General features: G+C 40.7%; 2 protein-coding genes across 4 annotated transcripts in view; both read left to right on the top strand.

Moving 5' to 3' along the window:
- Positions 1-153: 153 nt before the first annotated feature.
- On the top strand, positions 154-16,734 carry slc35a2 (solute carrier family 35 member 2). Of its 2 annotated transcripts, none has more exons than XM_027151500.2 (5): positions 154-468; positions 3,873-4,055; positions 8,595-8,746; positions 8,996-9,702; positions 15,778-16,734. In XM_027151500.2, exons 1-5 carry the CDS (start codon positions 408-410, stop codon positions 15,803-15,805), a joined length of 1,131 nt encoding a protein of 376 aa, XP_027007301.1. In that variant the 5' UTR covers positions 154-407; the 3' UTR covers positions 15,806-16,734. The 2 variants fall into 2 exon arrangements, with proteins under 2 accessions (XP_027007301.1, XP_027007302.1); XM_027151501.2 differs by lacking the exon at positions 154-468 and adding an exon at positions 3,337-3,763.
- A 2,524-nt stretch (positions 16,735-19,258) lies between these two features.
- The window catches only part of bcap31 (B cell receptor associated protein 31), a 21,966-nt gene continuing 15,602 nt past the window's right edge, over positions 19,259-25,622 (top strand). Inside the window, exons 1-4 of one of the 2 annotated variants that reach the window (XM_027151342.2) lie at positions 19,259-19,592; positions 21,425-21,541; positions 22,873-22,973; positions 23,666-23,810. In XM_027151342.2, coding sequence (XP_027007143.1) covers positions 21,450-21,541; positions 22,873-22,973; positions 23,666-23,810 — 338 coding nt within the window. In that variant the 5' untranslated portion in view covers positions 19,259-19,592; positions 21,425-21,449. The remainder of the gene's footprint in view (positions 19,593-21,424; positions 21,542-22,872; positions 22,974-23,665; positions 23,811-25,622) is intronic. The other variant, XM_027151340.2, reaches the window with a different exon arrangement.

Genomic DNA, 25,622 nt, shown 5'->3' on the forward strand with positions numbered 1-25,622 from the left:
CATCGTCAAAGCCAACATCAAAGTTTGTTGCGACGATCTTTACAAATCTAGTTATTATTATTATTATTATTATTATTATTATTATTATTATTATTATTATTATTATTATCGTCTCCGCGCCGCTTGGTGGCGGTAATGCTTCATGAAGTTCATGTTTAACCAAACCTCGTATCCAAACACCAAAACGAATAAGAAAGAAGCTACTGTTAGTCGACGACGCTTTCGGGAGAAATGCGAGTGTTTTTTTTTAGTTTTGCGAAAGGAACATTTCGATTCCTCCGAATGGCGACATGAATCCCATAGGATTAAATTAGCGAGTTTGTGGCTAACGGTTCGAGCCTAAAATAAAGCCCCCCGTCAGGTCGTGTTAGCTGTGACAGCTGTGGGGTTCAGACTTCAGTGCCAACATGGCAGTAGGTAACCAGAGTCCAGGTGAAGACAAGACACCTTCACGCAGACAAGCTGATGGTAAATCAAGCCTTTTATTCCTTTATAAACCTTTATAACTTCAATTCAAAGCGTTGTTCAGTGTAAATGGACAAAACCCTTGGATTTCAGAAGTAAACATCTTCCTGGTTTGGTGCTGATATTCATAACAAACACTAAATTAGCAAATGTTTCTTTTCTGTAATAATATAAAAGTAGTTATAATTTATTTATGTGTTTGTTTGTTTGTTTGTTTATTTATTTAATATGGCTCTTTTTACACTTGACATGGTCTCAGAGAAGCTTTACAGAATATAAACATAGAACAAAAAGGTTATTATAAAGAATAATATAAAGATGAATATTAGATATATTTAAATGTGTTTGTATTTATCCCTAATGAGCAAGTCTTTAAATAAATTTAAATTTTAAAATTTAAATACAAACACATTTAAATATATCTAATATAATGATTAATTTAAGATATATTTAAATGTGTTTGTATTTATCGCTAATGAGCAAGTCTGAGGTGATTCAGGTGACTGTATGGAGGAAAAACTCCTTTTAATGGTGAAGGAAGGAACCTTGAGAGGAACCAGACACAAAGTGGAACCTCATCCTCATATGGGTGATGCCGGAGGGTGTGATTTTTATAAATATACAGTCTGATCGATGTTATATCGATGAGGAGGTTGTTGTCCTCAAAGACCACACGGAGTTAACGTCTCCTCTTTAGTATAGCAGAGTCTAACTGGAGCTGGAACATCACTAGATGTCTCAGGATCCTCACATGGTTGGTCTCCTCTAAGTGGAGGTCCAAAATCTTCATGGCACTGAAGACAATCTGAGCAGGTACAATGTCCAGATGCCTTGAACTTTTTCTATGAAGCAAAAACTAGACATTTGTGTGATTTCTGCAGAGGTGAAACTTATTATTGTAAAAGACATGATTTAAAAAATTAGGATCAACATGCACAGAAATACATTTAAAATCTTCCTTAATTTTCTCTCTGGTTTCTATTCCCATCTGCCATGCAGTCCGCTTTTACCGTCACATTTTAGTTCAGATGGTAAAGAACACATGTAATAAGTATCAGGAATCTGTGATAAATATAAATTTAACCAGAAATTCCTGCTACACATCCGTGTCATTCTAGTTTAGGTTGGTTTTAGCCTCATGTTGAACAAGGGTTTGTTCTGTTTTTTTTGTGTTTCTTGTCTTTGTTTCTTTATTTGTTCGTGATATGTGGAGGGATTTGTTTGGCTTACAGGTGAAAGAACCCGCTGTTCTAAACACAGACAAGCTTCATAGAACAAAAGGCAGTTTTCCAAACCAGATGTACCTGACTTAATCTGTTATTTAAAAAACCTACCTATTTTCCACTTTATTTTTTCTAGTAAGAAAAAAATGACCATATACATATTTTCTTTTCATCATAAAGTGAGGAATTGCAGCATTTGTTAAAATTGTTTAAGAAATGCTTATCGAAACCACGGGACGTTCTCCGGTTGCAATACGTGCTTTAGAATGAATGTTGTGATGTAGAACATTTATAATGTAGATCACAGTTGCCCCTTTTCCACCAAGGCAGTTTGAGTGCTGGTTCAGAGCCAGAGTCTAATTTAAAATCAGTTCTTTCTTTCTTGATGCCCAAAGCACTGGCCCAGGAAAACCAGAAGTGGTTCTTAAGTAGCACCAAAATATTGCTGGTCTAGACTTAAGACTTCTGTGTAAAATCAGGTGAAGCAGGTCAGACCACCTTTAGTGGTAATTCTCTGTATCTCAGAGACAGTGTTAATGGCAGGGTTTCTTCTACTTCTGAAACGTTTAATTGCTGAAATATGGAATCTAAGAGGGAGAGTAAATTATTATTTCTGTGATCTTAAGCCACGGTCACACTGCAAGTCTTAATGCTCAATTCGGATATTTTGCTCAGATCTGATTTTTTGTTTGGCTGTTCACATTACCTTTTAAAATGTGGCCTATATCAGATACCAGTGTGAACTGTTTGCTGTTTCGAACTGACCCGAATGCGCAAACGAACATTAACAATGACGTCACACGCAGCGCGCAGTTGCGCTAAAAAGTTGGCGAGGTTATGGAGGAAGTAATGTGATGTATTCAATGCAAGCATTATGAACTGGTTCACGTAACCACTTTATATAACACTCTTAACACACACACACGCACACGTTACCAGTCACGTTTGTGTCACGTTTTCGCCGGCGAAAACTTTTTTTTTTGCGCCGGCGAAACAAACGCGGCGACTGGTAACGTGTGTGTGTGTGTGTGTGTGTGTGTGTGTGTGTGTGTGTGTGTGTGTGTGTGTGTGTGTGTGTGTGTGTGTGTGTGTGTGTGTGTGTGTGTTAAGCAGAAAAAAAAAAAAAAAGTCTTCGCCGGCGCATAATTGTGACAAATGTCGATGTAGATTGACGTAAAAGTCGCATCAAATCCGCCTTGGCTGTTCACACTGCGGCCACATTGGAAAAAATCAGATTTGGGTCTGATTCAGGACCACATATGGAAGTGGCCCAGATCTGATTTGAAAAAAAAAAAAAACCCACCAGTTGTGTGTTTGCAGAAGACAAGGAGCTGCTGTGTGAATACTCTGGGTGGAGTGCAGGACTGCCCAGAGTGTGTATAAAGACACTGTGTGTGTGTGTGTGTGTGTGTGTGTGTGTGTGTGTGTGTGTGTGTGTGTGTGTGTGTTGCCAGGGTGGAGTGAGCAAACATCCTTGTAAGTGAGGCAGTCATGCTTGCACTTTAGACTTTAGTCCGGCAGATTTAGGATCAGTATTAACGTTTACGTCGAGACTATTTTAGGGGGTATGTGTAATTTGTTTAATGAGTGAAACAGTTGGTTAAAGCTTTTGTACTTGCCGAGGTCATATTTGTATAATCTCAGCACTGTATGATTCTCAGACCTCTTTGGTTCCTGTGTCTGACAGTAGATCAGATATGTTCTGGTTCCCATGGTAACCGCTACCTTACACTCTGTAACCACGCTGGTGAGGTTAGATTCTCAAATCTTATTGGCGGTTATTATTTCTTTATAACAGCATGGCTAAGATGAAAATAAATCTCTGCTCTTATGTGTAGCATTAGAGCGACAGCTCTGTAGGGACTTGTACAGTATGCCACCGAATACAGGGGGATGACTGATCAGAAGTTGATTGGAGCTCAAATCCCAGCTCTGCCAAGCACCTGGGCCCTCGAGCACGGCCCTTAACCCTCATTTGCTGACTTATATAAATGAAGATTTATATATACGGACGTCTGCCAAATGGACGGAGGACTTGTGCTGGTTGCCATGGCGATGACGTTCATCAGCACGTGGTGAAGCTAACAATCCAGATCAGATTTCGTGCCGCTAAAATGAAACATTCTGGTAATCGTTGCCTGAAGGTTTAATCTCTTGTCTGTTTTTTTTTTTTCCCCTCTGCAGTGAACAGGAACTTGAAGTACTTCAGTTTGGCCATTTTGGTGATCCAGAATGCCTCGCTCATCCTCAGCATCCGTTACGTGCGGACGTTGCCGGGTGACCGCTTCTTCACCACGTCCGCTGTGGTCATGGCCGAGGTTCTGAAGGTCTTCACCTGCCTCATCATCATCCTGTTCCAGAAGAGAGGTGTGTCCTGGTCTTAGTTCTTGTGTGTCACTGAAAAAGCCTGAAACTGGTTTCTCGGCTATGCTGTATTGCACCTGGGTGTGTGGATGTGTGTGTGGGTGGATGCGCCGGCGTGTGTGTGTGTGTGTGTGTGTGTGTGTGTGTGTGTGTGTGTGTGTGTGTGTGTGTGTGTGGATGTGTGTGTGTGTGTGTGGATGTGTGTGTGTGGGTTGGTGGGATGGTGTGTGGTTGTGTGGATGTGTGTGTTGTGTGTGTGATGTGTGTGTGTGTGTGTTGGTGTGGTTGTGTGTGTGTGTGTGGATGTGTGTGTGTGTGTGAGGTGATGTGTGTGTGTGTTGGTGTGTGTGTTGGTGTGGTGTGTGCGTGCGTGGTGTGTGTGTGGTGTGTGGTGCGTGTGTGGGCGTGGTGTGGGTGGGTGCGGTGTGTGTGTGTTGATGTGTGTGGATATGTGTGTGTGTGTGTAGATGTGTGGATGTGTGTAGATGTGTGTTGATGTGTGTGGATGTGTGTTGATGTGTGTGGATATGTGTGGTTGTGTGTGGATGTGCATGGATGTGTGTGGATGTGCGTGGATGTGTGGATGTGTGTGGGTGTGTGGATGTGTGTGGGTGTGTGGATGTATGTGGATGTGTGGATGTGTGTGGGTTGTGTGGATGTATGTGGGTGTGTGTGGGTGGCTGTGTGTGGGTGTGGTGTGTGTGGGTGTGTTGGTGTGTGTGTCTTGTGTGTGTTTGGTGGTGTGTGTGTGTGTTGTGGGCTGGATGTGTGTGGTGGTGTGTATGTGGATGTGTGTGTGTGTGTGTGAGTGGATGTGTGTGTGTGTGTGAGTGTGTGTGGATGTGTTTGTGAGTGTGTGGATGTGTTTGTGAGTGTGTGGCTGGTGTTGTTTGTGGAGTGTGTTGTGTGGATGTGTGTGTGTGTGGATGGTGTGTTGTGTGGATGTTGTGGTGGATGTGTGGATGGTGTGTGGATGTTGTGGAGGGGTGGGGAGTGTGGATGTGTGTGTGGATGGTGGATGGGTTGTAGTGTGTGGATGTGTGTGTGTGTGTGGATGTGTGTGTGGATGTGGAAGTGTGTGTGTGTGTGGATGTGTGTGTGTGGATGTGTGTGTGTGGATGTGTGTGTGTGGATGTGTGTGGATGTGTGTGGATGTGTGTGTGTGGGTGTGTGGATGTGTGTGTGGATGTGTGTGTGTGTGTGTGTGTGTGTGTGTGTGTGTGTGTGTGTGTGTGTGTGTGTGGATGTGTGTGTGTGTGTGTGTGGATGTGTGTGTGTGTGTGTGTGGATGTGTGGGTGTGTGGATGCGCCGGCATGTTTGTGTGGATGTGCAATCATGTTTGTGTGGATGTGCAATCATGTTTGTGTGGATGCGCGGGCGTGGGCGTGTTTGTGTGGATGCGCGGGCGTGTTTGTAACAAACGGTCTAGTAGCAACAACGTAGCATGTAGCACATTAAACAAGTGCCAAGCGTCAACCGGAGTGGCATAAAGCTCATCGGCACTGGACTCCGCCGCAGTGGAGACGTGCTCTCAGGAGTGATTAATCACGCTTCTCATCTCCTCTGTCAGTCTGCTGGGTGAATCTGGGTGTTTCCAGGAGAACACAATGTGAGGAATGCACCAGCAGCACAGGATGAACACTCCGGGCTTTTACTCCAAACTTAACATCGCTAGAGACTTTTTTAGACAGTTGTACGCTTCCTGGTTTGAGACATCAGTCTGAGGAAGGATCTCTCTTCCAGCACGGCCGACCGTAACCCTGGATACAAAGAGAGGAACAGCGTTTGCAAGCATAGATTTCTCATCCAGCCTCAGCGCCTGAACTTTAGAAATGCTCTTTATTTGAAGGGAAACAAATTTCCACAGACACAAAAGATCCAACAATTTGTAAAGTCTTCCCAGAAGACTGGAGGCTGTTCTAGCTGTAAGCACACATACGGTGTTGAGGTAAGACGTCCGACAAGCTTGTGTAGTGTGTATACTTATGCCCCTTTTCCACTGAGGCAGTTTGAGTGCTGGTTCGGAGCCTAATTTAGACCCAGCTCTTTCTTTTTCGACAGCCAAAGCACCGGCTCCGAACCAGGAAAAGTGGTTCTTAAGTAGCACCAAAACGTCGCTGGTCTAGACTTAAGAACCGCTTGCGTCAGGAGCTGTGGGCGGGGCTACTGTTAGCGCATTAGATAATGTACCTTAAGTATACTAATGTTTAATATACTTTTACTTTACCACGATATGATACATTATCAGCACACATGATAGTAGGTAGCTACATGCTAAGGCTAACTTTTTTTCTGTGTTAATGATAAAATAACGTTATGTACTTTCTCGATTACAACCTCCGTTTATACAGATTACATGGAGCTGCACGTACACGTTTTATTCGCCGCGTTTGGATTCCAATGTAGGTTTGCAAAGCCATGAGCATTAACAGTAAAGCAACATCCGCCATTGTTGATGTGTTTGTGTTTGCCGCTGCTGCACTAAAGTTGCTGGGACACGTGACACGTATACAGTGACGTCACATTCGGCGCTGTGACGGCTCTCTAGGCGATGGAAAGGCAAACTGGTTCTTAGAAGGTTCGCCAGTGGAACCAACTTTGAACCAGCACCAGCGCTAGCTCTGAACCAGCACCCGGTTCTTTTTGGTGGAAAAGAGGCATTAGATCTGTTCAGCCTGAATTTGGAATCATTCTCAAGAATATTTTGTTAACTTGTATTAAACTGTAATAAAGGCTCCCATGACCACATCCTTAAACTGATCTCAACCATTTCTGACACTGGCGTCGTTTCCAGATGTGGCGATATCAATAATTAACTAGCAATTACAACCTCTAAGGGATATTTAAACCGTGATCAACCGAAATGGGTAGAAGTAATTTACTTTGTAAAATTATTAATATTCCAAATTTATCATGAGTAATTCATTTATTTTTTGCCGAAATAAGTCAGATAAATATACTAAAAGCCAACTGCCAAGTTGGTATAGTCCAGCTATCGCCTCACCTCGCCACACAAGCACTCGATTACTGTCTTTGGACTGAGAGAGCAGATCACAGGAAGCTTTGACGATGAAGTGGAGCAGTCATCAGTTGGTCCTATCTGCTTGGATACGATGGTTGAAGGGACGGATCGGTTAGAAAGCCGAAACAACACTGCAGTTACACGTCCCTTGGTGGTCCAGTGGCAGGATCTCACATTCTCATTGCCATGACTTCAGTGCCAGTCCCAAGCCCAGATAAAATGGGAGGTTTGTGTCAGAAACCTTAAACCTGTGCCAAATCAAATATGCAGACAAGATGATCCGTTGTGGTGACTCCGAACAGGGAACAACCGAAAGAACAACTGCAGATATAACAAAGTTGGTTATTTCTTTTTTAAGTTGAGGTTTATATTTAAAAGGAAAAAAAAAAACGGGAGCACGATCATTCATGTTTCTGTGTTCAAACCAAATCTACACCCTGGTTACAGATCAGGCTCCAAAGACTTGTCTTGACGTCAGCACTCGTCGGGATTGTTGTGCGACAGACAAATGCAAGAACTCTATTGTTTTGTTTAGGGTATGAGCAGTTTTGAAAGAATAAAGTCTGAAATCCTGTCACACCTGCTGCTTTTTTTCTCCATTAAAGGCAGGGTCTCCGTTGTTTGAAAGCCAATGTTGACATTTGAAATCACCAAAACAAACACGCCCCTAACCCAAATGGGTCCCGCCCCTGTATCGATAGCTCCACCCACACATACAAACGTAACCCAGGCAACTACTGGAAAGAAATGTGTCTTTATCATAGCTGAAGGGAAGAACAATACGATTGCAGATAAACAAACAAGCAAAAATGACACACAAGCATAATCATGTAAAGGACAAAGGCATATATTAGTTCTGTGTAACAAAGCAAAACCAACGTTACTCACCTATCGAGAAGGAAAAAAGCGCCTCGGCATCTTAAGTAAAGTCGGCCGCATATTCACAGATTGGAGTTTCCCGAGTCAATAACTCCTGAGTTAAACGCTGTTACTACACAAAACGCGGTTGTAGCTGCTTCTCTACATTACTACGATAGAAAAGAGGTGTTATTTGTGTAGTAACAGCGTTTAGCTCAGGAGTTATTGACTCGGGAAACTCCAACCTGTGAATATGTGGCCAACTTCCTGCTCCTTCAGTTCTCTCCAGCGCTGGAAAGCTGATCCTATATTAACACGTCCTGCTTCTTGCCTTATCGTAAGCTTTTCTCGGTTTTCTTTTTGTTTTTATCCTCCATGTCAATGTTAAAACCGCTTTCTGCCAATGTCACACTTGCGCACTGAACACTCTCATATTGACAAGACACGCCCCTTTCTGCTCATTGGCTACACGTTAGTTTGTTTTATTTTGTTTTTGTTTTGTTTGGCGGCCCGACTCAGTTTTCTGAAGCATTTCTGAAACACCTTTAATTAAGGCTTATCTGCCTCTAAAAGGCCGCTAGCAGATTTCCAGCAACTCGTTTGTGCCTCTGACTGAAATTCTCTACACTTGTGCTCGAATGCCCCGTCTGTTTCTGTGCAGGAAATATCAGGGACTTTGTGGCCTTGCTGTACGACTCTTTAATGGTGCAGTACTGGGACACGTTGAAGTTGTCGGTTCCGTCGCTTATCTACACGCTGCAGAACAACCTGCAGTACGTGGCCATCTCTAACTTACCAGCTGCCACGTTCCAGGTGAGCAGCTTTTGACTTCTTACTTCACCGAAGTTCACTGTAATCAGTAGACAATTATCTGTATAATTAGATGAGTATTTAGTTTTCTTCCACAGATCTCAACTTGATGGCCGTAAACAATCGTCTCTTTACTATCCTCCTTTGTATTTTTTTTGCCTCTGACATTTACAAAGTTCTGAAACTGGACCTTCCAAAATGTGCATTACCCTTAACCACATATCTTCTCTCTCTCTCTCTCTCTGCCTGTAGGTAACCTATCAGCTGAAAATTTTAACCACGGCGCTCTTCTCCGTGCTCATGCTGAGGAAGAGTCTGTCCCGTGTCCAGTGGGTGTCTCTGCTCCTCTTGTTCACCGGCGTGGCCATCGTTCAGCTGGAGCAGGACGGCAGCAAGAAGAAGGAGACCATTGACTTGTCCGGGTCTCAGAGCTACGCGAAGGGCCTGGTGGCCGTGGTGGTGTCGTGCCTGTCTTCGGGCTTCGCTGGCGTTTACTTTGAGAAGATCCTGAAAGGCAGCAGCGCATCACTGTGGATCCGCAACGTGCAGCTGGGGATGTTTGGGACCATCCTGGGCCTTCTCGGCCTGTGGTGGAACGACGGCGCGCAGATCGCCGAGAACGGCTTCCTTTTCGGCTACACGCCCATGGTATGGGGCGTGATTTTTAACCAGGCGTTCGGTGGCCTGCTGGTGGCCGTTGTGGTCAAATACGCAGACAACATCCTCAAGGGCTTTGCCACGTCCTTCTCCATCGTGGTGTCCACGGTCATGTCTGTCTACCTCTTCGGCTTTCATGTGGATCTTCTGTTCACACTCGGCGCCGGCCTCGTCATCGGCGCAGTCTACATGTACAGTCTACCCAAAGCTGCGGCTCAGCCCACCAGTGCTGGCTCCTTCCCTTCCACCACCTCCTCCTCTTCCTCTTCCTCTTCCTCGCCGACGGACGGGTTCCTTCCAAAGTCAGTGCTGGTGAAATGAAACTTTGCTGGCAACTTTTTCTCTCCCTCACCATTCATGACTTTCTTTTTCAATAATCCCTCTTTAACTCGGATTTCTAATCCTCTTCTGTCTGCTGCTTATGGGGGTTGGTTTCCTTTCTTATTTGTAGCATCTGCTCTCTCTCTCTCTCTCTCTCGCTCTCTCATGCACTGGGGACGTCTGTGTGTGCACAGTCATGCTGCGAGCACTCGATTATTAGCTGACTCATACTTCATTAAATCTAATCTGAGAAATCTAATCAGGCTGTACTTCTCAAATCCTCACAAAAATCTCCACGAACAAGATCAGGTGTGTTCGCAATAAAACATCGCAGTAGCGTCAGAAGCCAAGAAAACCTCACGGCAAGGACTTGACTCTCGGGGCTAATTTTTACAATTTATTTAATCCATTTTTTTTAAATGCTGATTTTCAGATTCGTTTAATGCACAAAACTTAGACGTGGCATATCACCATTTACAGATTCGCCAGTTCCGCCGTATGCCTTAAACACCGTTCTCCACTTAAGGTTTTTCACGGTTTCATGTTTTTTTTTTAACAAAGAGTTTAAAGTCCACTCGTTTTTTTTATCGTCGTTCTCTTTTAAGTAGTCCTAGGACGTCATAATTTGGCGTCATCTTTGGCCTCACGTAATGAATAAATAAACACTCTGTGTAGTAAACCTGACACGTTCATGAGCCATTTTCTGTGCAGATGTGGCACAGATGTTCCACCCTGTGCCATTTGCAGCAGTGTCCTTATTTCACATTATATCATTTATATTACGTGATACGATTCTGATTATTCCCTAAAACACACGTTACAGCTCATATGACAGGAGCATTAATCATTTATTAGGAACATGCGTGCGTTTCGTACCCACGCTTTACGACGATTGGGGAAAATAAAAAGCCAAATTAAATACGCGCTACAGGAAGAAGGAGGAAACGACGGAAATGACGTCGTAGCGATTCGAAGAACAAATACTAAAGTATGCATTAAAAATAAAAAGGAAAGCAGCAATTTAATTAACTTGCAACAAATCACAAGTCACAACAAAATGGTTAAAGATGAAAAAAAAAATAATTCCATTTCTTGTCTAATCCCAGAGCGCTACAGCTACAGACCTGACCTGCACTGTATGGTGCAACAGTTTATCTACTCCACACCATCACACCTACATGTTGTTCTTCACCAAAAAGCACAGCCGTATGCCACCTTCTGATGACATCACTGCTCGTTTACATTTATGGCATTTGGCAGACGCGACATACAGAGCAACATACGTACATTTTTATCTCATACATGTCTATATATATATATATATATATACAGCTGAGCAATCGAGGGTTAAGGTGCCTTTCTCAGTGGCCCAGCAGTGGCAGCTTGGTGGATTATACCCCCCCTCACATAGGTCATTTTAATACCTTATACCACGGCAATGGTGAATCAAATGGTCAAGGCGCTGGGTTACAGATCAGAAGGCCCTTAACCCTCATACTGGCTTCTAGTGTCCGTTATTTTAAAAACACCCACGACTTCCACGACCACCATTTAAACAAATGGCTTTAAATTCTTTTCAGACTTTCCGTCTCGCACCTACACGGATTTGAGCCGCTGCTCCGAACGCTGAGCTACAGGACATTCAGTAACACACCTGATTCAGCATATGAAGGCCTTCCAAGCATGCAGAACGCTCTGGGATCTGAACCACACAAAAGGAAATCGTGGGGGTTTAGTGAAAGCAGATGAGTTTCGCTCGGCCTGTGCACCCACAGCACGCTTCACTCTAACACTAATCACTATGATCAAACTCGCCGTTGCACTACAACACCGGATCCGCTAATGTGACCAGACCGCTAACGTGGCCCTTTTTATGAGTCTCATGACAGTCAGGAGTTTTTGAACTCTCTTTATTTCTGTGTAGGGAAAAAAAAAAGGTATAGTTTATAAAGTAGGTAATAGACACAAATGACACGCACGGACCGTATCTAAATAGAAATCAGCGGATGTCTTTACTCACAATTAATACAAGCTCTTAAAATCTTAGTATCTTAGAGTCTGATGCAGCGCTGATGTAAAGTGATTACAGCAGCTACGGACGGACGTGCCATCAGGAGCCTCTCGTTTTTTTTTTCTTCTTCTTTTGTTAAAAGAAATCAACAAAAAAACAAACTCGTGCAGCTCGATGTTGTCAGCTAGTCGGGAAACGGCTAGTTTTTGTTAGCTAGCCTCAAAACATCAAGCTGTAAATGCCACACAAACCATTACACTTTATCAGACGATTAGATCGATGAATTATTGAAAGTAAAGAAGCAGCGTGTCACGTTGCCGTGCCGACGTGACGTTGTTTGCTGAACTCGGGGTTTAAGAGAACGTCCTGAGGTAATTTTCTTTGTCCCCTCGGTTAAAAATTCAGGTTTTTTTTCTTCTCAAATGCAGCATCTGTCCATGGCACTTAATATCAGTTTATAAACCTCGAGATACAAAAGTGTTCTAAAATTTTTGACTGTCAAAAGAGAAGCATTTTTTTTTCATTCATCAGCTTGAAAGAACTCGCGAGTGCGTGCGTGCGTGAGAGTGCGTGCGTGCATGCGTGCGTGTGCGTGCGAGTGAGTGAGTGCGTGCGTGCGAGTGTGTGCGTGCGTGCGAGTGCGTGCGGCTTCACTAGTGCTAACAGATGGCTAATGCTGTGCCTTCCTCAATGCCCTTTTGACTGTACAGTAATTACTAATGTCAGAACATTGACACATGTAAATAATATAATGACTTTATTCTCCTTTTTTCTTTCTTTCTTTCTTTCTTTCTGAGAAAAAACGAAGTCAATGTTTCAGTGATGTTAAAATATGTAAAAAAGTTTTTTTTTTTCTTCTTTGATACAAAACATGCCAAATCTGTTGACATTGCTGTTCTTCTCAGAGCATCAGCAGACGTTTGAGGAGATTTAACATTAAAGATGAATGTTATTATTTTTATTTTTTTATTTTGATCTCATAAAGCACATGGTTTGGGGCGCTGGATAAAACGTGAGTTTGGTTTGCTTATATTTGAAAAGATTTCTTATCTTTTTTGTTGGTGTTTACAGAAGAATAATACAGGGCCTTGCAAAAGTATTCACACCCACTGAACTTTTCCACACGTTACAACCACAAACAAAAAATTTATTATATTAGGATTTTATGTCATAGACCAACACGAAGTGGAAGGAAAATGATAAATGGTGTCCAATTTTTTTTTTTTGGACACCGAGTCAATACTTTGTAGAACCACCTTTCGCTGCATTTACAGCTGCAGTTCTTTTGGGGTTTGTCTCTACCAGCTTTGCACACCTAGAGAGTGAATTTTTTGCCCATTCTTCTTTGCAAAATAGCTCAAGCTCAGTCAGATCGGATGGCAAGCGTCTGTGAACAGTGATTTGCAAGTCTCGCCACAGATTCTCAATAGGATTTAGGTTTGGACTTTGACTGGGCCGTTCTAGCTCTGGCTGTATGTTTACGGTCATTGTCTTGCTGGAAGGTGAACCTCTGCCCCAGTCTCAAGTCTTTTGCAGACTCTAACAGGTTTTTAATCTAAGATTGCCCTGTATTATCTTCCCATCAACTCTGACCAGCTACCCTGTCCCTGCTGAAGAAAAGCATCCCCACAACATGATGCTGCCTCCACCATGTTTCACAGTGGGGATGGTGTGTTCAGGGTGATGTGCAGTGTGGGGCTTCACAGAACAGCTGTATTTATACTGAGATTAAATTACACACAGCTGCACTTTATTTACTAATTAGGTGACTTCTGAAGGCAGTTGGTTTCACTGGATTTTAGTCAGGGGTATCAGAGTAAAGGTTTACAAATGCACACCACACTTTTCTGATATTTATTTTGTAAAAATAAAAAAATGTACACCATTTATAATTTATATTCCATTTCACAATTATGTGCCACTTTGTGTCGATCCATCACATAAAATCCTAATAAAATATATTTTTGTTTGTGGTTGTAACGTGTCAATGTGAAAAAGTTCAGTGGGTATGAATATTTTTGCTTAGCACTGTATATATAGAATTATATGAATAATCTGATATAATTTATCTGGAACATGAAGCTGCTTTTTTATATGTCTGATGGATTTTATCCTCATTTCCAATTGAAGAATGCTTAAATACTTTTTGTGAAATGATTTATTTTTATTCTGGTTTTTTTTTTTCTTTTCACTCTGAGGCTGTTAAAGCTGCATATCCGTTTATATTGGTTTATTGATTGTGAAGGGAAATTCACTGGAATTAAACAGGTCTGAGTTTGTATTTAACCACTCATTGTATCCATTTGGTCTAACAACAAACCTCTGGCAGCTAGAGTGTGTGAGTGAGTGTGCATGCATGGGAGTGTGTGAGCGAGAGAAAGCATGTGTGTGAGCGAGTGAGTGTGTGTGAGACAGAGTTTGTGTGTGTGAGTGTGTGAGCGAGAGATAGAGAGAGAGTGTGAGGGAGAGAGTGAGTGTGAGAGAGTGAGTGAGTGAGAGAGAGTGAGTGAGTGAGAGAGAGTGAGTGAGGGAGAGAGAGAGAGTTTGAGAGAGAGGGAGAGAGTGAGTGTGAGTGAGGGAGAGAGAGAGAGTGTGAGTGAGAGAGAGAGAAAGTGTGTGTGTGTGTGTGTGTGTGAGAGAGAGAGAGAAAGTGTGTGTGTGTGAGAGAGAGAGAAAGTGTGTGAGTGTGAGTGAGTGTGTGTGTGTGAGACAGAGTTTGTGTGTGTGAGCGAGAGAGTGAGTGTTTGAGCGAGCGAGAGAGTGAGTGAGTGAGAGATTGAGTCAGGAAGAGAGAGAGAGTGAGTGAGTGTGTGAGTGAGAGTGAGTGAGAGAGAGAGAGAGAGAGAGTGTGTGAGTGAGAGAGAGAGAGTGACTGAGGGAGAGAGAGAGTGTGTGTGTGTGAGAGTGAATGAGTGTGTGTGAGCGTGAATGAGTGTGTGAGCGAGAGAGAGTGAGTGTGTGTGTGTGTGAGTGAGAGAGAGAGAAAGTGTGTGTGTGTGAGAGTGAGTGTGTGAGCGAGAGAGAGAGAGAGAGAGAGTGAGGGAGGGAGTGTGTGTGAGTGAGGGGGAGAGAGTGAGTGAGAGAGAGAGAGAGAGAGTGTGTGTGAGAGAGAGTGTGTGTGAGAGAGAGAGTGTGTGTGTGTGTGTGTGTGAGCGAGAGAGTGAATGTGTGTGAGCGAGAGAGAGTAAGAGAGTGATTGAGTGAGTGTGTGAGCGAGAGAGAGAGTGTGTGAGAAAGTGTGCATGTGTGTGAGAGTGTGTGTGTGTGAGAGTTTGTGTGTGCGTGTGAGAGAGAGAGTGTGTGAGAAAGTGTGCGTGTGTGTGTGTGTGTATACATGAGAGAGTGATAGATATCAGTGCTGATCATGTTTCTAATCTTTATCCTTAGCTGTCTTCATAGTCAGTGTGTTTAAAAACCCTCTAATAAGTGAAGTGTGAAGAAGTGCTGAGGAATTTGTTCTGGCCTGGAACAACACTTATCATAAGGGCTACTAATTACTCACACCTTTGTGTATGTACAGTATTTAATACCACACCTCGAAATGGTGTACCAAGATTCAAAGCCTGATCTGGCACGCGGCCTGGATTCCTGAACCATGATTTACAACCATGAATTAGCTTTAATTACAAAATATTTGCGTTGAAACCAGGATGTAGTTAAAGAAAAGACAGATAACTGACAGGTTGTTATTTGAACTCCTGCGACAAGATCCTTGTCAACTGGATGCTACCAGATCTCTAATTAATCACATAATAATTGAAACGATCATAATCAACACAAGTCTAGCTCGACTCGTTATTCACGCCGACGAAGTGAAACGGCTGAGAAGTTTCACGCCAAGCCGTACATTAAATATGTTTAAAGCCAAAGCGAGGTTTGGATTCATGCAGCTTTTCAAGAGATGGCAAGTTTTTACTGAAGGCTGACGAAGCGTCTCGGACACTGCACCCGTGTAGTCTGTGAGTTTGTGTCATTCATATACTCTGTGGTCTGGGTTTTGGTGGTGTTTGTTGATTTGTGCTGGTTTTCTTGTTGTTTGTCATAGGAGCCAAGAAAAGGAGAAAGGAAGCTAAAAGGTGAGGAAGGAAGATGACGAGAAGGAACGCGGAAGAGCCTCAGGACGTGACTTCAAATAACATTTGATACTTTTTTATATATAACAAATATATTCTTCCTGGAACACTACAGAGGAAATTGTTCTTTAACATCGACTTTATTTTTATTTTTTGCTCTTTTAATATTAACATTCAGTGATAACATACTGACGTGTCCTTTGACATTTTGGTCCGTTTTATGGTCGTTTCTTTCAAAACACAAGTGTGTAATTGGGGAAAAAGTATTTTTAAAAGAATTATTTTAAGTATTCTAATTAATTATTATAATTATATGTAATCAGAAATAGTACAATAATAATTATTTAAATTGTTGTAAATAATAATCATGATTTTTATTTACAACAATTCTAATAGAAAAATATTAATAGTAATAATAATAACAGTAATAATAATTCAGATGTTCCAGCTTCTGGTCACGGAAGCTTTAATTTTATTTGAATTTTTTTCCCATTTTTATATCGATACTGAAGACAAAACCAAATGCTGTAGTAAATAAACAAATGCTGTATTAATTAAATAAATTACATAAGACTATGCAAAAAATGTGAATAAGATGAGCTCTAATTGTTTAACAAAAACTGAATCTATTTCCAGCAGTGACAAAGGGACGGTATATAATTTTATATAATACCTTTTTGCAACTGAATTCATACAAAATGCGGTAACATTTTTTATAAGAATCTCTGAAGAACAAAGCCTTTTACTTTATTTTCGAATGTTTACTGCTACTACAACTGCTTTGTATCTGACATTTAATATTTCCCACATTTTATAACACTAAGCTGCCTCAATATATGAATTTATTTTTTTTTTGACCATTTACATTTCTGTGAATTCCCTTTAGGTGTGCATAAATGTTTAATAAAAATTTTGAGCTAAGAATTTCATCATGAGGTGTGTAGCCTGTGCCGAGCCTGCCTTATTATTATTGTTATTATTATTATTAACATTTATATTATTGATAACATTATTATTTGATTGGATTATTATTATTAACATTATTATTAGTAGTAGTAGTAATAACATAAATATTATTATAATTGTTTTATCATTATTATTAGTATTATTTTATTATTAACATTATTATTTTTATTTTATTTTTTTATTATTACTAAATAATGTGGCTACTTTAAATAAGGTTTGACAACAAAATCCTCTTGCACTCGATGCACTTTTTAATACTTAGAAATATATAGAAATATTACACAAATTATTCCGTGGACAATGATGTTTGCAGATGACATTGTTATCTATACTTAAGATAGAGAGCAGGTGGAGATGGTTATATTGGTAGAAGGATGTTGGAGATGGAGCTGCCAGGTAAAGAGGAGATATATGGATGTGTTAAATAATTCAATTTTGAAAATTTTCATCCTATTTCAAATTTACCATTTATCTCTAAGGTAGTTGAAAAGTGTATTGCAACTCAAATTCATGAACATCTGTCCAATAATAACCTGTATGAAACATTCCAATCTGGTTTTCGTCCCCACCACAGCACTGAGACAGCTCTTGTCAGAATAACCAATGATCTACTGTTGGCAGCTGACTCTGGGCTTTTAACTATACTTGTCCTTCTAGACTTGAGCACTGCCTTTGATACTATCTCACATAACATACTTATTGACAGATTAGTTTCCATTGGTATTACTGGCACTGTTCTGTCTTGGTTTAGGTCATATCTATCTGGGCACAGTCAGCATATTCAATTAAAAGGTTTTAGTTCAAGAACATCTACAGTCACCACTGGTGTTCCCCAGGGTTCTGTCTTGGGCCCACTTCTTTTCATTATATATATGCTTACTCTTGGTGATATCTTAAGGAAATATGGTACTAATTTTCACTGCTATGCGGATGACACCCAACTCTACCTGTCTGCCAAACCCACGGGTACTTTTCCTCCGCCGTCTTTGTCAAGCTGTTTGGCTGAAATTAAAGACTGGCTCTCAGTGAACCTTTTGAAGGTAAATGGCAATAAAACTGAGGCTCTGCTTGTTGGCACTTGATCAATTGTGTCCAAATCTAACTGTTTCTCTTTACATATCGACAATACTGCAATCTGTCCTTCCTCTCGGGTTAAAAGTGTGGGTGTCATCTTAGATCGCACACTATCTTTTAAAGCCCAAATTAATAATATCACACGGATTGCATACTTCCATTTGCGCAACATTAATCGTCTCCGTACCTTTCTTTCTAAAAATAATACTGCAGTTCTCATTCACGCACTAGTCACTTCATGTATAGACTACTGCAATGCTCTTCTTACAGGTATTCCCTCCAAATTGCTGCATAAGCTTCAACTGGTTCAGAATTCTGCAGCTCGTGTTCTCTCTAGAACACCCTATACTGATCACATTTCTCCGGTTCTCCAGCAATTGCATTGGCTTCCAGTAAAATATAGAGTTCAGTTTAAAATCCTACTACTCACTTATAAGGCACTTCATAACCTTGCACCACAATACCTTACTCAACTTCTCCAGGTTTACACTTCTCCACGTGCACTCAGATCTTCATTTTCTTTTAGTTATGTTGCCCCCCACCTATGGAATTCTCTTCCCCTCGATGTTCGCAATAATGAGAGCTTGTTGACTTTTAAAACGCATCTTAAGACTTATCTTCTTATAACATGTTTTATTAAGACTTAAATGCATTTTATATGTATATGCTGTTTGTCTATGTGTTTTGTTTTTATGCAGTGACCTGTATATTGCTTGTAAGGTGACCTTGGGTGTTCTGAAAGGCGCCATGAAATAAAATTCATTATTATTATTATTATTATTATTATTATTATTATTATTATTAAATAAGGACATGAAGGTAACTGGTGCGAGAGTAGCGGATGCTGAGGATAGAGTTCAGTGGAAACAGATGATTCACTGTGGCGCCCCCTAACGGGAAAAGATGAAAGTAGAAGAATATTAGAGACATTATTATTATTGTTAACATTAGTAGTAGTAGTAGTATTAATAACATTAATATTATTATAATTGTTTTATGATTATTATTATTCTCATTATTATTATTGTTATAATAATAATGATAATTATTATTATAATTATCATTATTTAGCCCAAATAGCACAAGGACTTTAAATGTGTTCCGGAAGCAGAAAAGCGTTATTACATGTAAGACAAAATATATTTTATACTTTACATATAGCGAATAAATTCGGGACACTTTTAATTAAATCGGACATTGTTTTATACAACTATTGTTTTAGACTATAAATGTTTTGATTCGTCATCAGAAGAAATCTTATCGTAGTTTGTCATCGTGAACCCGGAAGTAGATCTATTGCTTTGACCTTAAGCACTATGCCAAGAATTAGTATTGGTTACAAACAAACAAACAAGTGAGAAACACCATTTGTTTTAAGGCTACTGGATTGAAACGTGTCCATTTTTGTGGAGGCATTGTATCAAAATAAAATTTCGTTTGAAATAAAATAAAACAAAAATCTATTTTGAAATGAGATTAATGTCGAGTTAAAAAAAAGCAGTAGATTTTACCCTAAATTCGTTTATCGAGTCCTGGGAGCATTTATTTACTATTTAATCTACACGTGTTTTTGTTCAGTTCTTCGTGCTACTTAGAGATATTTCCCATAATTCCATGTCGTGTTGACGCTCACGAGCGGAGCCACGCATTCCGGAAGTGAAACGTTGAAAGCAGCAGAAGTTTTGGTGCACGCGCATCTTCCTCTGTGGCTCCGTGTTATTGTTTGTTCCTTCTGGAAAAATTCTACGTAAGTTGTTTATTTCGCTTGTGTTGTTCATACTGAGCGTTAAAGTGTGGCTTTAAAGCGCTATGTGTGTGTGTGTGTGTTAGAGAGGTAGAGGGAGAAAGTAGGCGTGGCGCTGTAACATCAGCTAGCTAGTCATTAGCTAATTAGCTAGTTAGACGTTAGCGAACGCACCTTTTCTCTGTGTCTTGTTTACATTTGGGATGAATTGCTTGTGTTTGTTAAAATATTCCCATTGAATTTTAGTTAACACACCTACAAGAGGGAAGTTAATGTCTATTTACAGCCGTCATTTAGCTCATATGTGTGAATCAGCTGCTATGAAAGGCCTTTGGAACTTTCTAGAACCATCTTAGACGTATAACTTTACACTTAGTCATGTTATAGTTTAAGAGACACGCCATGTTGTTAAATGGGGTCTTTTCTCAGACAGGAAGTGACGTTGTTGACTGAAGAATAGCTTTTCATAGATACTGTAGCTGCTGCTGTAATCACAAACACTCTCTTGTGCTCGTCCTAGGAAGATCAAGTCAAGTCAAGTCAAGTCAAGAGGCTTTTTTTTTGTCATTTCAACTATATTTAGCTGTTGCAGTTCACAGTGAAATGAGACGACGTTTCTCCAGGACCAGGGTGTTACATAAAACAAAGACAGAGCTATAAGGACTTAGTAAGTTTGTCCTAGATACATAAAGTGTATCTGTGCAACCTGGTGCAAACAGTGTTAGACAAGACAAACAAGACAGACAAGACAGTGCAAACAAAAAATTACAAGACAATACAAAAATTACAAAAAGAAAAGACAATAAACAGAAGCAGCACCGACAGTTGCAAATACTATATGCTCAACAATATTGCATGCAGTAATACTAGAAGTTTCATAGCAGCAGGTCCCTGAGATAATGTAAAGAATTGTGCAAACCAGCAAACGACTGAAATGTTGGACAGTATGTGCATAGAGCAGAAAAATCTGCAAAAACAGGTTGATGAATGTATATTGGAAGTGTGTGTATTTGTTGTAGGTCTGTGCAGTTCAGTGTGTGTGTGTTGTGTTCAGTACAGTTCAGTTATTAAGGAATCTGATGGCTTGTGGGAAGAAACTGTTACACGGTCTGGTCACGACATGAACATCCTTTTAACACACTTAACACTTCTGAATTTTGAATTTGTAGTACACATCTGTAGAGAAGTCATGAATCACTGATGTTACCTGTTTTTCTTTCATTTCTAACAGGATTTTAATCCTCATGTTGTCTCGGGGAGTTTTTTTTTTCTTTTTCACAGTCACATCCTGCCTAAAGATGCCACGCAAATCTATTTTAACAGAATTCAGTGTTGAACTCAACAGTAAACATGACCCTGACTCAGCATGTGATCTTTAACAGTGACCAACATTTGAGTTAACAGTATTAAAGGGCTGATGCAGTGGCACTTTAGTCTGTTAGTTTTTCATTTGCAAATTCTGCTCAAACAGCTTTAACGTTCATTCTTCCACTGTTAAGGATGCCATCGAGTCTGCTTTCTCAACGAAAAATTTGCCGAGTTGATGATTAACTTAGTAACGTGACTCCGTGTAGCCGTGTCATGTAGCAGCGTTGTATTCTGGGACTTTGAGCCTAGAATTTACACTGACAACATCTCCATTACTTCTGTCATTGATTACTCATGAAATGTTGTGAGTTAGGTAAAGATGGTGGTGCTGTTAATCTCTGTTGTAACGACACTAACAATGAAAATGTTCCTCTGTGACTTTAGAGCGAGAAATTCTTTAAGTGTAGAACACTTTTTTGCTCTTTTACAAGGTCTGAATCTAAAATTTGTTGGTTTTTGTTCCCCAGCAGGTATTTTTCTTAGATCTTCATTATGAGTCTGCAGTGGACGGCGGTGGCGTCTTTCCTGTACGCCGAGGTGTTTTTAGTCCTGCTTCTCTGCGTGCCCTTCATCTCCCCCAAACGGTGAGCTACACACTCCTGCTTCAGTTACCTTGTGTGTATTTAGATAACGTAAGCCAAAGATCAAATCTTATCTGATACAAGATATCTAGAGTACTGGCCAATTCATCATCTCGACCACAGACACCTTCCAATTAGCCTTCATTCGCCAGTTCCTGTTAATAGACAGACTGCAAATAGCTAAGAAGCTTCTACTGCACTTTGCAAAGTCCATAAACTTTCCCCAGTGTTCCAACTTTATTTTGCGAATCTGACAATCTAGTGACGAAACAAGGGACTATTAAACAGCAGCTTTTTTAGCTGACGTAACTGTAAACCTTTTGCAGAAAAGTCCTAATTGTGTAAAAAAAAAAAAATTACAATTAGCGTGCGGAATAAACCACTTTCAATTAGATCGCGTCATAGGTCATCCCCCCCCCCCACACACACACTCACCAAATGTTTTATTTTTCTTACACCACAGCAATTTGTTAGTGATTCAAGGACACCTTACACTTTTTATCCATTTACGTTTACATTTAAAGTCAGTTCATCTTATTTCTTGCGCTCTCTCTCTCTCTCTCTCTCTCTCTCTCTCTCTCACTCTCTCTATCTGTCTTTCTGTCTCTCTCTTTCTGTGTCTGTCTGTCTCTCACTTTCTCTCTCTCTCTCTTTTTATTCACTCAATTTACCGGAAACATACAAAGGTTCATCTTTCTACTGTTACCTAGAGGTGGCGCTGGAGACTCATTACTGAAATCTCTGATTAGTGGTTTCTTTCTATCTGTTAATTCATTGCACTGAGCATGTTCTCTACTACATCAGTGAGTTTCTGTAAACACATTGAACGACGTGAACGATCACATCATGTTTCTCGGCAGCAGTAAGAGACCGCTGTATTACGTCATTCCTTACCCTGATACCTCCCCTCTGCTGTATGTGGCAAAGTGGATCATGTGTATTTCTGAGTCATGAAGGGAAGTCGTAGAGAGCCAGGAATGAAACACTGCAGCCTTGTGAAATCTCTCCCCTTTCACCCTCATATCATGTCTGTCATTGCTTAAGATGAGGCAACCGATTTTTCCTAATCAGGTCATTTCATGCGTCTGTGACCAAGCATCACCCTGCTTTTTTCCTGTATTTCAAACATTAATTAGAGGACTAAACTCTATTGAGCTCTAAACTAAGCTAAAAATCCTGACTGTCGCTCTTTTGTGCTTTAATATCTTAAAAACTGAGAAAAAACGGTCAAATCATTTCCATGGCATGTTTCTTGAATGTGCACATTATACATAATGTGGTGTTCTTTTTAGCTTCATTACTGAGTTCAGCTTTCATCATGTTGCTTTTCCTAGTTGGCACAAAATATTCAAATCTCGCCTGGTGGATGCCATCACGACATACGGGAACACGGCCTTCATTGTGATCATCTGCATCCTCGTATTCCTTCTGGTTGGTGAGTATGAAAACTCATTGTGGGTTGTTAATGATATTATTATTATTATTATTATTATTATTATTATTATTATTGCAGGAGGGATTGGAAGGTATATGCTAGATACTGACACTGCATTTAGGAATCTCCATACCGTAGGCCGATATGGTTTTACGTGGTAAAGAAGTTGACCGTTTTTGCTCAAGAGAAGGATTAGTCATTATTAGTGTACTTATTAATATACTGTTCTATTAAATATAATCTGTCATGACAATAACATTAGCAATGTTTATCTCATTAAGAGAGTCTATAAATACATTTAGAATTTTTCTGTAAAGCTGTAAAGTACATGGCATCATTTTGTAGATAGAGGTATCTCTCTCATACACGCACACACTCTCTCACACACTCGCGGGCACACTCACACACTTATCGTCAACACACACAGTTTGTGAGCGATTATTGCCCCCTAGTGCACTACAGTATGTTTGCCGGTGGTAATAAGTTTGCATCAGGTTCATGAGTGCAGCTCTACACACACACACACACACACACACACACACACACACACACACACGCTTTATCTGCTCTAGTTTCACTCCACATTACCTTCATAGACTTGTTTAAGAAAACAGGTTTTTCTTTACTTATGTTTGGTAAATGAATCCCACTAGTACTTTACTCATCATATAAAGTTTTCCGTGTTTGCACAGATGCGTTCAGAGAAGTACGGAAATACAGCGTGACTGACAATGTGGATCTCTCAAACAACCCTGTGGCCATCGAGCACATTCACATGAAGCTGTTCAGAGCGCAGAGGAATGAGTACATTGCAGGCTTCGCCTTGCTGCTCTGCCTGTAAGTCTGTAACTCTGTCTGTCTCTCTGTCTGTCTGTCTGTCTCTCTCTCTCTTTGTCTCTGCCTGTCTCTCTCTCTCTGTCTGTCTGTCTGTCTCTCTCGCTCTCTCTCTGTCTCTCTCTCCCTCAGTTTATTTCCAAAAAAGGCTCATGCAAAAACAGGAGAAATAAATTGAAAAAACAAACTAACAAAAAATAGAGGGAAAAAAAAAGTAAATACGATACAAACCTAGAGATAAACAAGAGCAATGTAAATAAAGCTGGCAGTTTCAGTAGAACTCCACAGTATGGTAATGAAGAGTCAGCCTTCTCTATTTTATTTAGTGACCGGAGGATACGTACCGATTTACCAGCTGAATACAGTCTGACTTCACCCCAATCCATCCAAGCGTTTGTTTAGAATACCTCTCTGAAGAAAGTCAGGTAGAATCTTCACTGTGAGTGTAAAGTATGTGTAACTAATGGCTGTAACACATTCAGTCAACATTCAGTTCATGTGAGCTTTATTGCCGTTGCAAATTGTACAGTGTTTTGCCAAAGCATTTTATATATTAGGCAAGGAATCAAATCTGAACAAAAGGAACAATGAGAAGAAAAGAAGAAGAAAAAAACAAGACAAAACAATTGTTTCCATATGATGCAAGCAAATTCTGAAGTTGTGTGGCATTCTTCAGCTTTCTGAAGTCTGAACAAAACATTTCATGTTTCAGGTTTTTTTTTCATAGTTAAAGACCTGCATTTTTTTTTATCGTCCTAACTCACCTTGGCTACAATACCAGCATAACCTGCCCACTCTGTACAGCAGGAGTGTCTAATCTTATCCACACAGAGTCGTCGTCGTGGGTGCAGGTTTTCGTTCCAATCGAGCAGGAGCCACACCTGATTCCACCTGGAAACTAAGGTGTGTCTTCTGCTCGGTTGGAACGAAAACCTCTACCACAACGTCTGTCTCTCTCTGCAGTTCTCTATACAGAATATTCGACCCAGGCGTTTGGTGTGCCGGCGTGTCAGTCTTTCACACAGCCCCTGTGACGATCTGTGCCATTCCCACAAACCTCACTTACTCCACCTGTTAATTAGATCAAACAATCCAGACATCCTTAATCAAAAAATGGCTACAGGGAATCTTTACCACGTGCCTTTTGTCCCCCGTCTGCGTATGAATCTGGAGCACAGTGTCGATTACAGCTGGGTAGGTTTCCGTAACGGGCCACACGGTGGCTGTATAGAGCCCTCAGGACTCTCACATGAATTCTTACTAGCAAATAGAAAATTTGTCTGCAGCTTGTCAGAATCCACTATCTGTTAAACATATTCTGTTGGACTGCGGGTGAAAAATAGAAAGCCATAGAATCTGGCATGGTGTATTATTGGTGGTGTGTATTTCTGTAAAATCTACAATGAACCCAGATAACGTCTGTTCACAAATCTCCTCTGCTCAACCCTTTCCCAATCAGTTACATGACTGCAAGCCATCTGCACACTTTCTCCTTACACACACACACACACACACACACACACACACACACACACACACACACACACACACACACCCAGTCTATGATTCTCTGAACGACAAGATATTAATATCTAACTATTCAAGCTACTTGTGCTACTACAATTCCTGGCTGCCAGATTCAGTGTGATTATTCAGAGAGAGCATGCGATTAAACAACAGGTGATGAACATTATATTTAGTTGATATATTTGGAACAAACCTGGTGAGCGCTAGCCCACTGCTCATGTTGCAAAGGGAAAGCCCGGCGTCTCAGGCACTTTGACAGCCGAGAACTGATTTTCGAGTGTGTGCTCG

This window comes from Tachysurus fulvidraco, chromosome 14 (assembly GCF_022655615.1).
Source record: "Tachysurus fulvidraco isolate hzauxx_2018 chromosome 14, HZAU_PFXX_2.0, whole genome shotgun sequence".
Classification (NCBI taxonomy): Eukaryota; Metazoa; Chordata; class Actinopteri; order Siluriformes; family Bagridae; genus Tachysurus; species Tachysurus fulvidraco.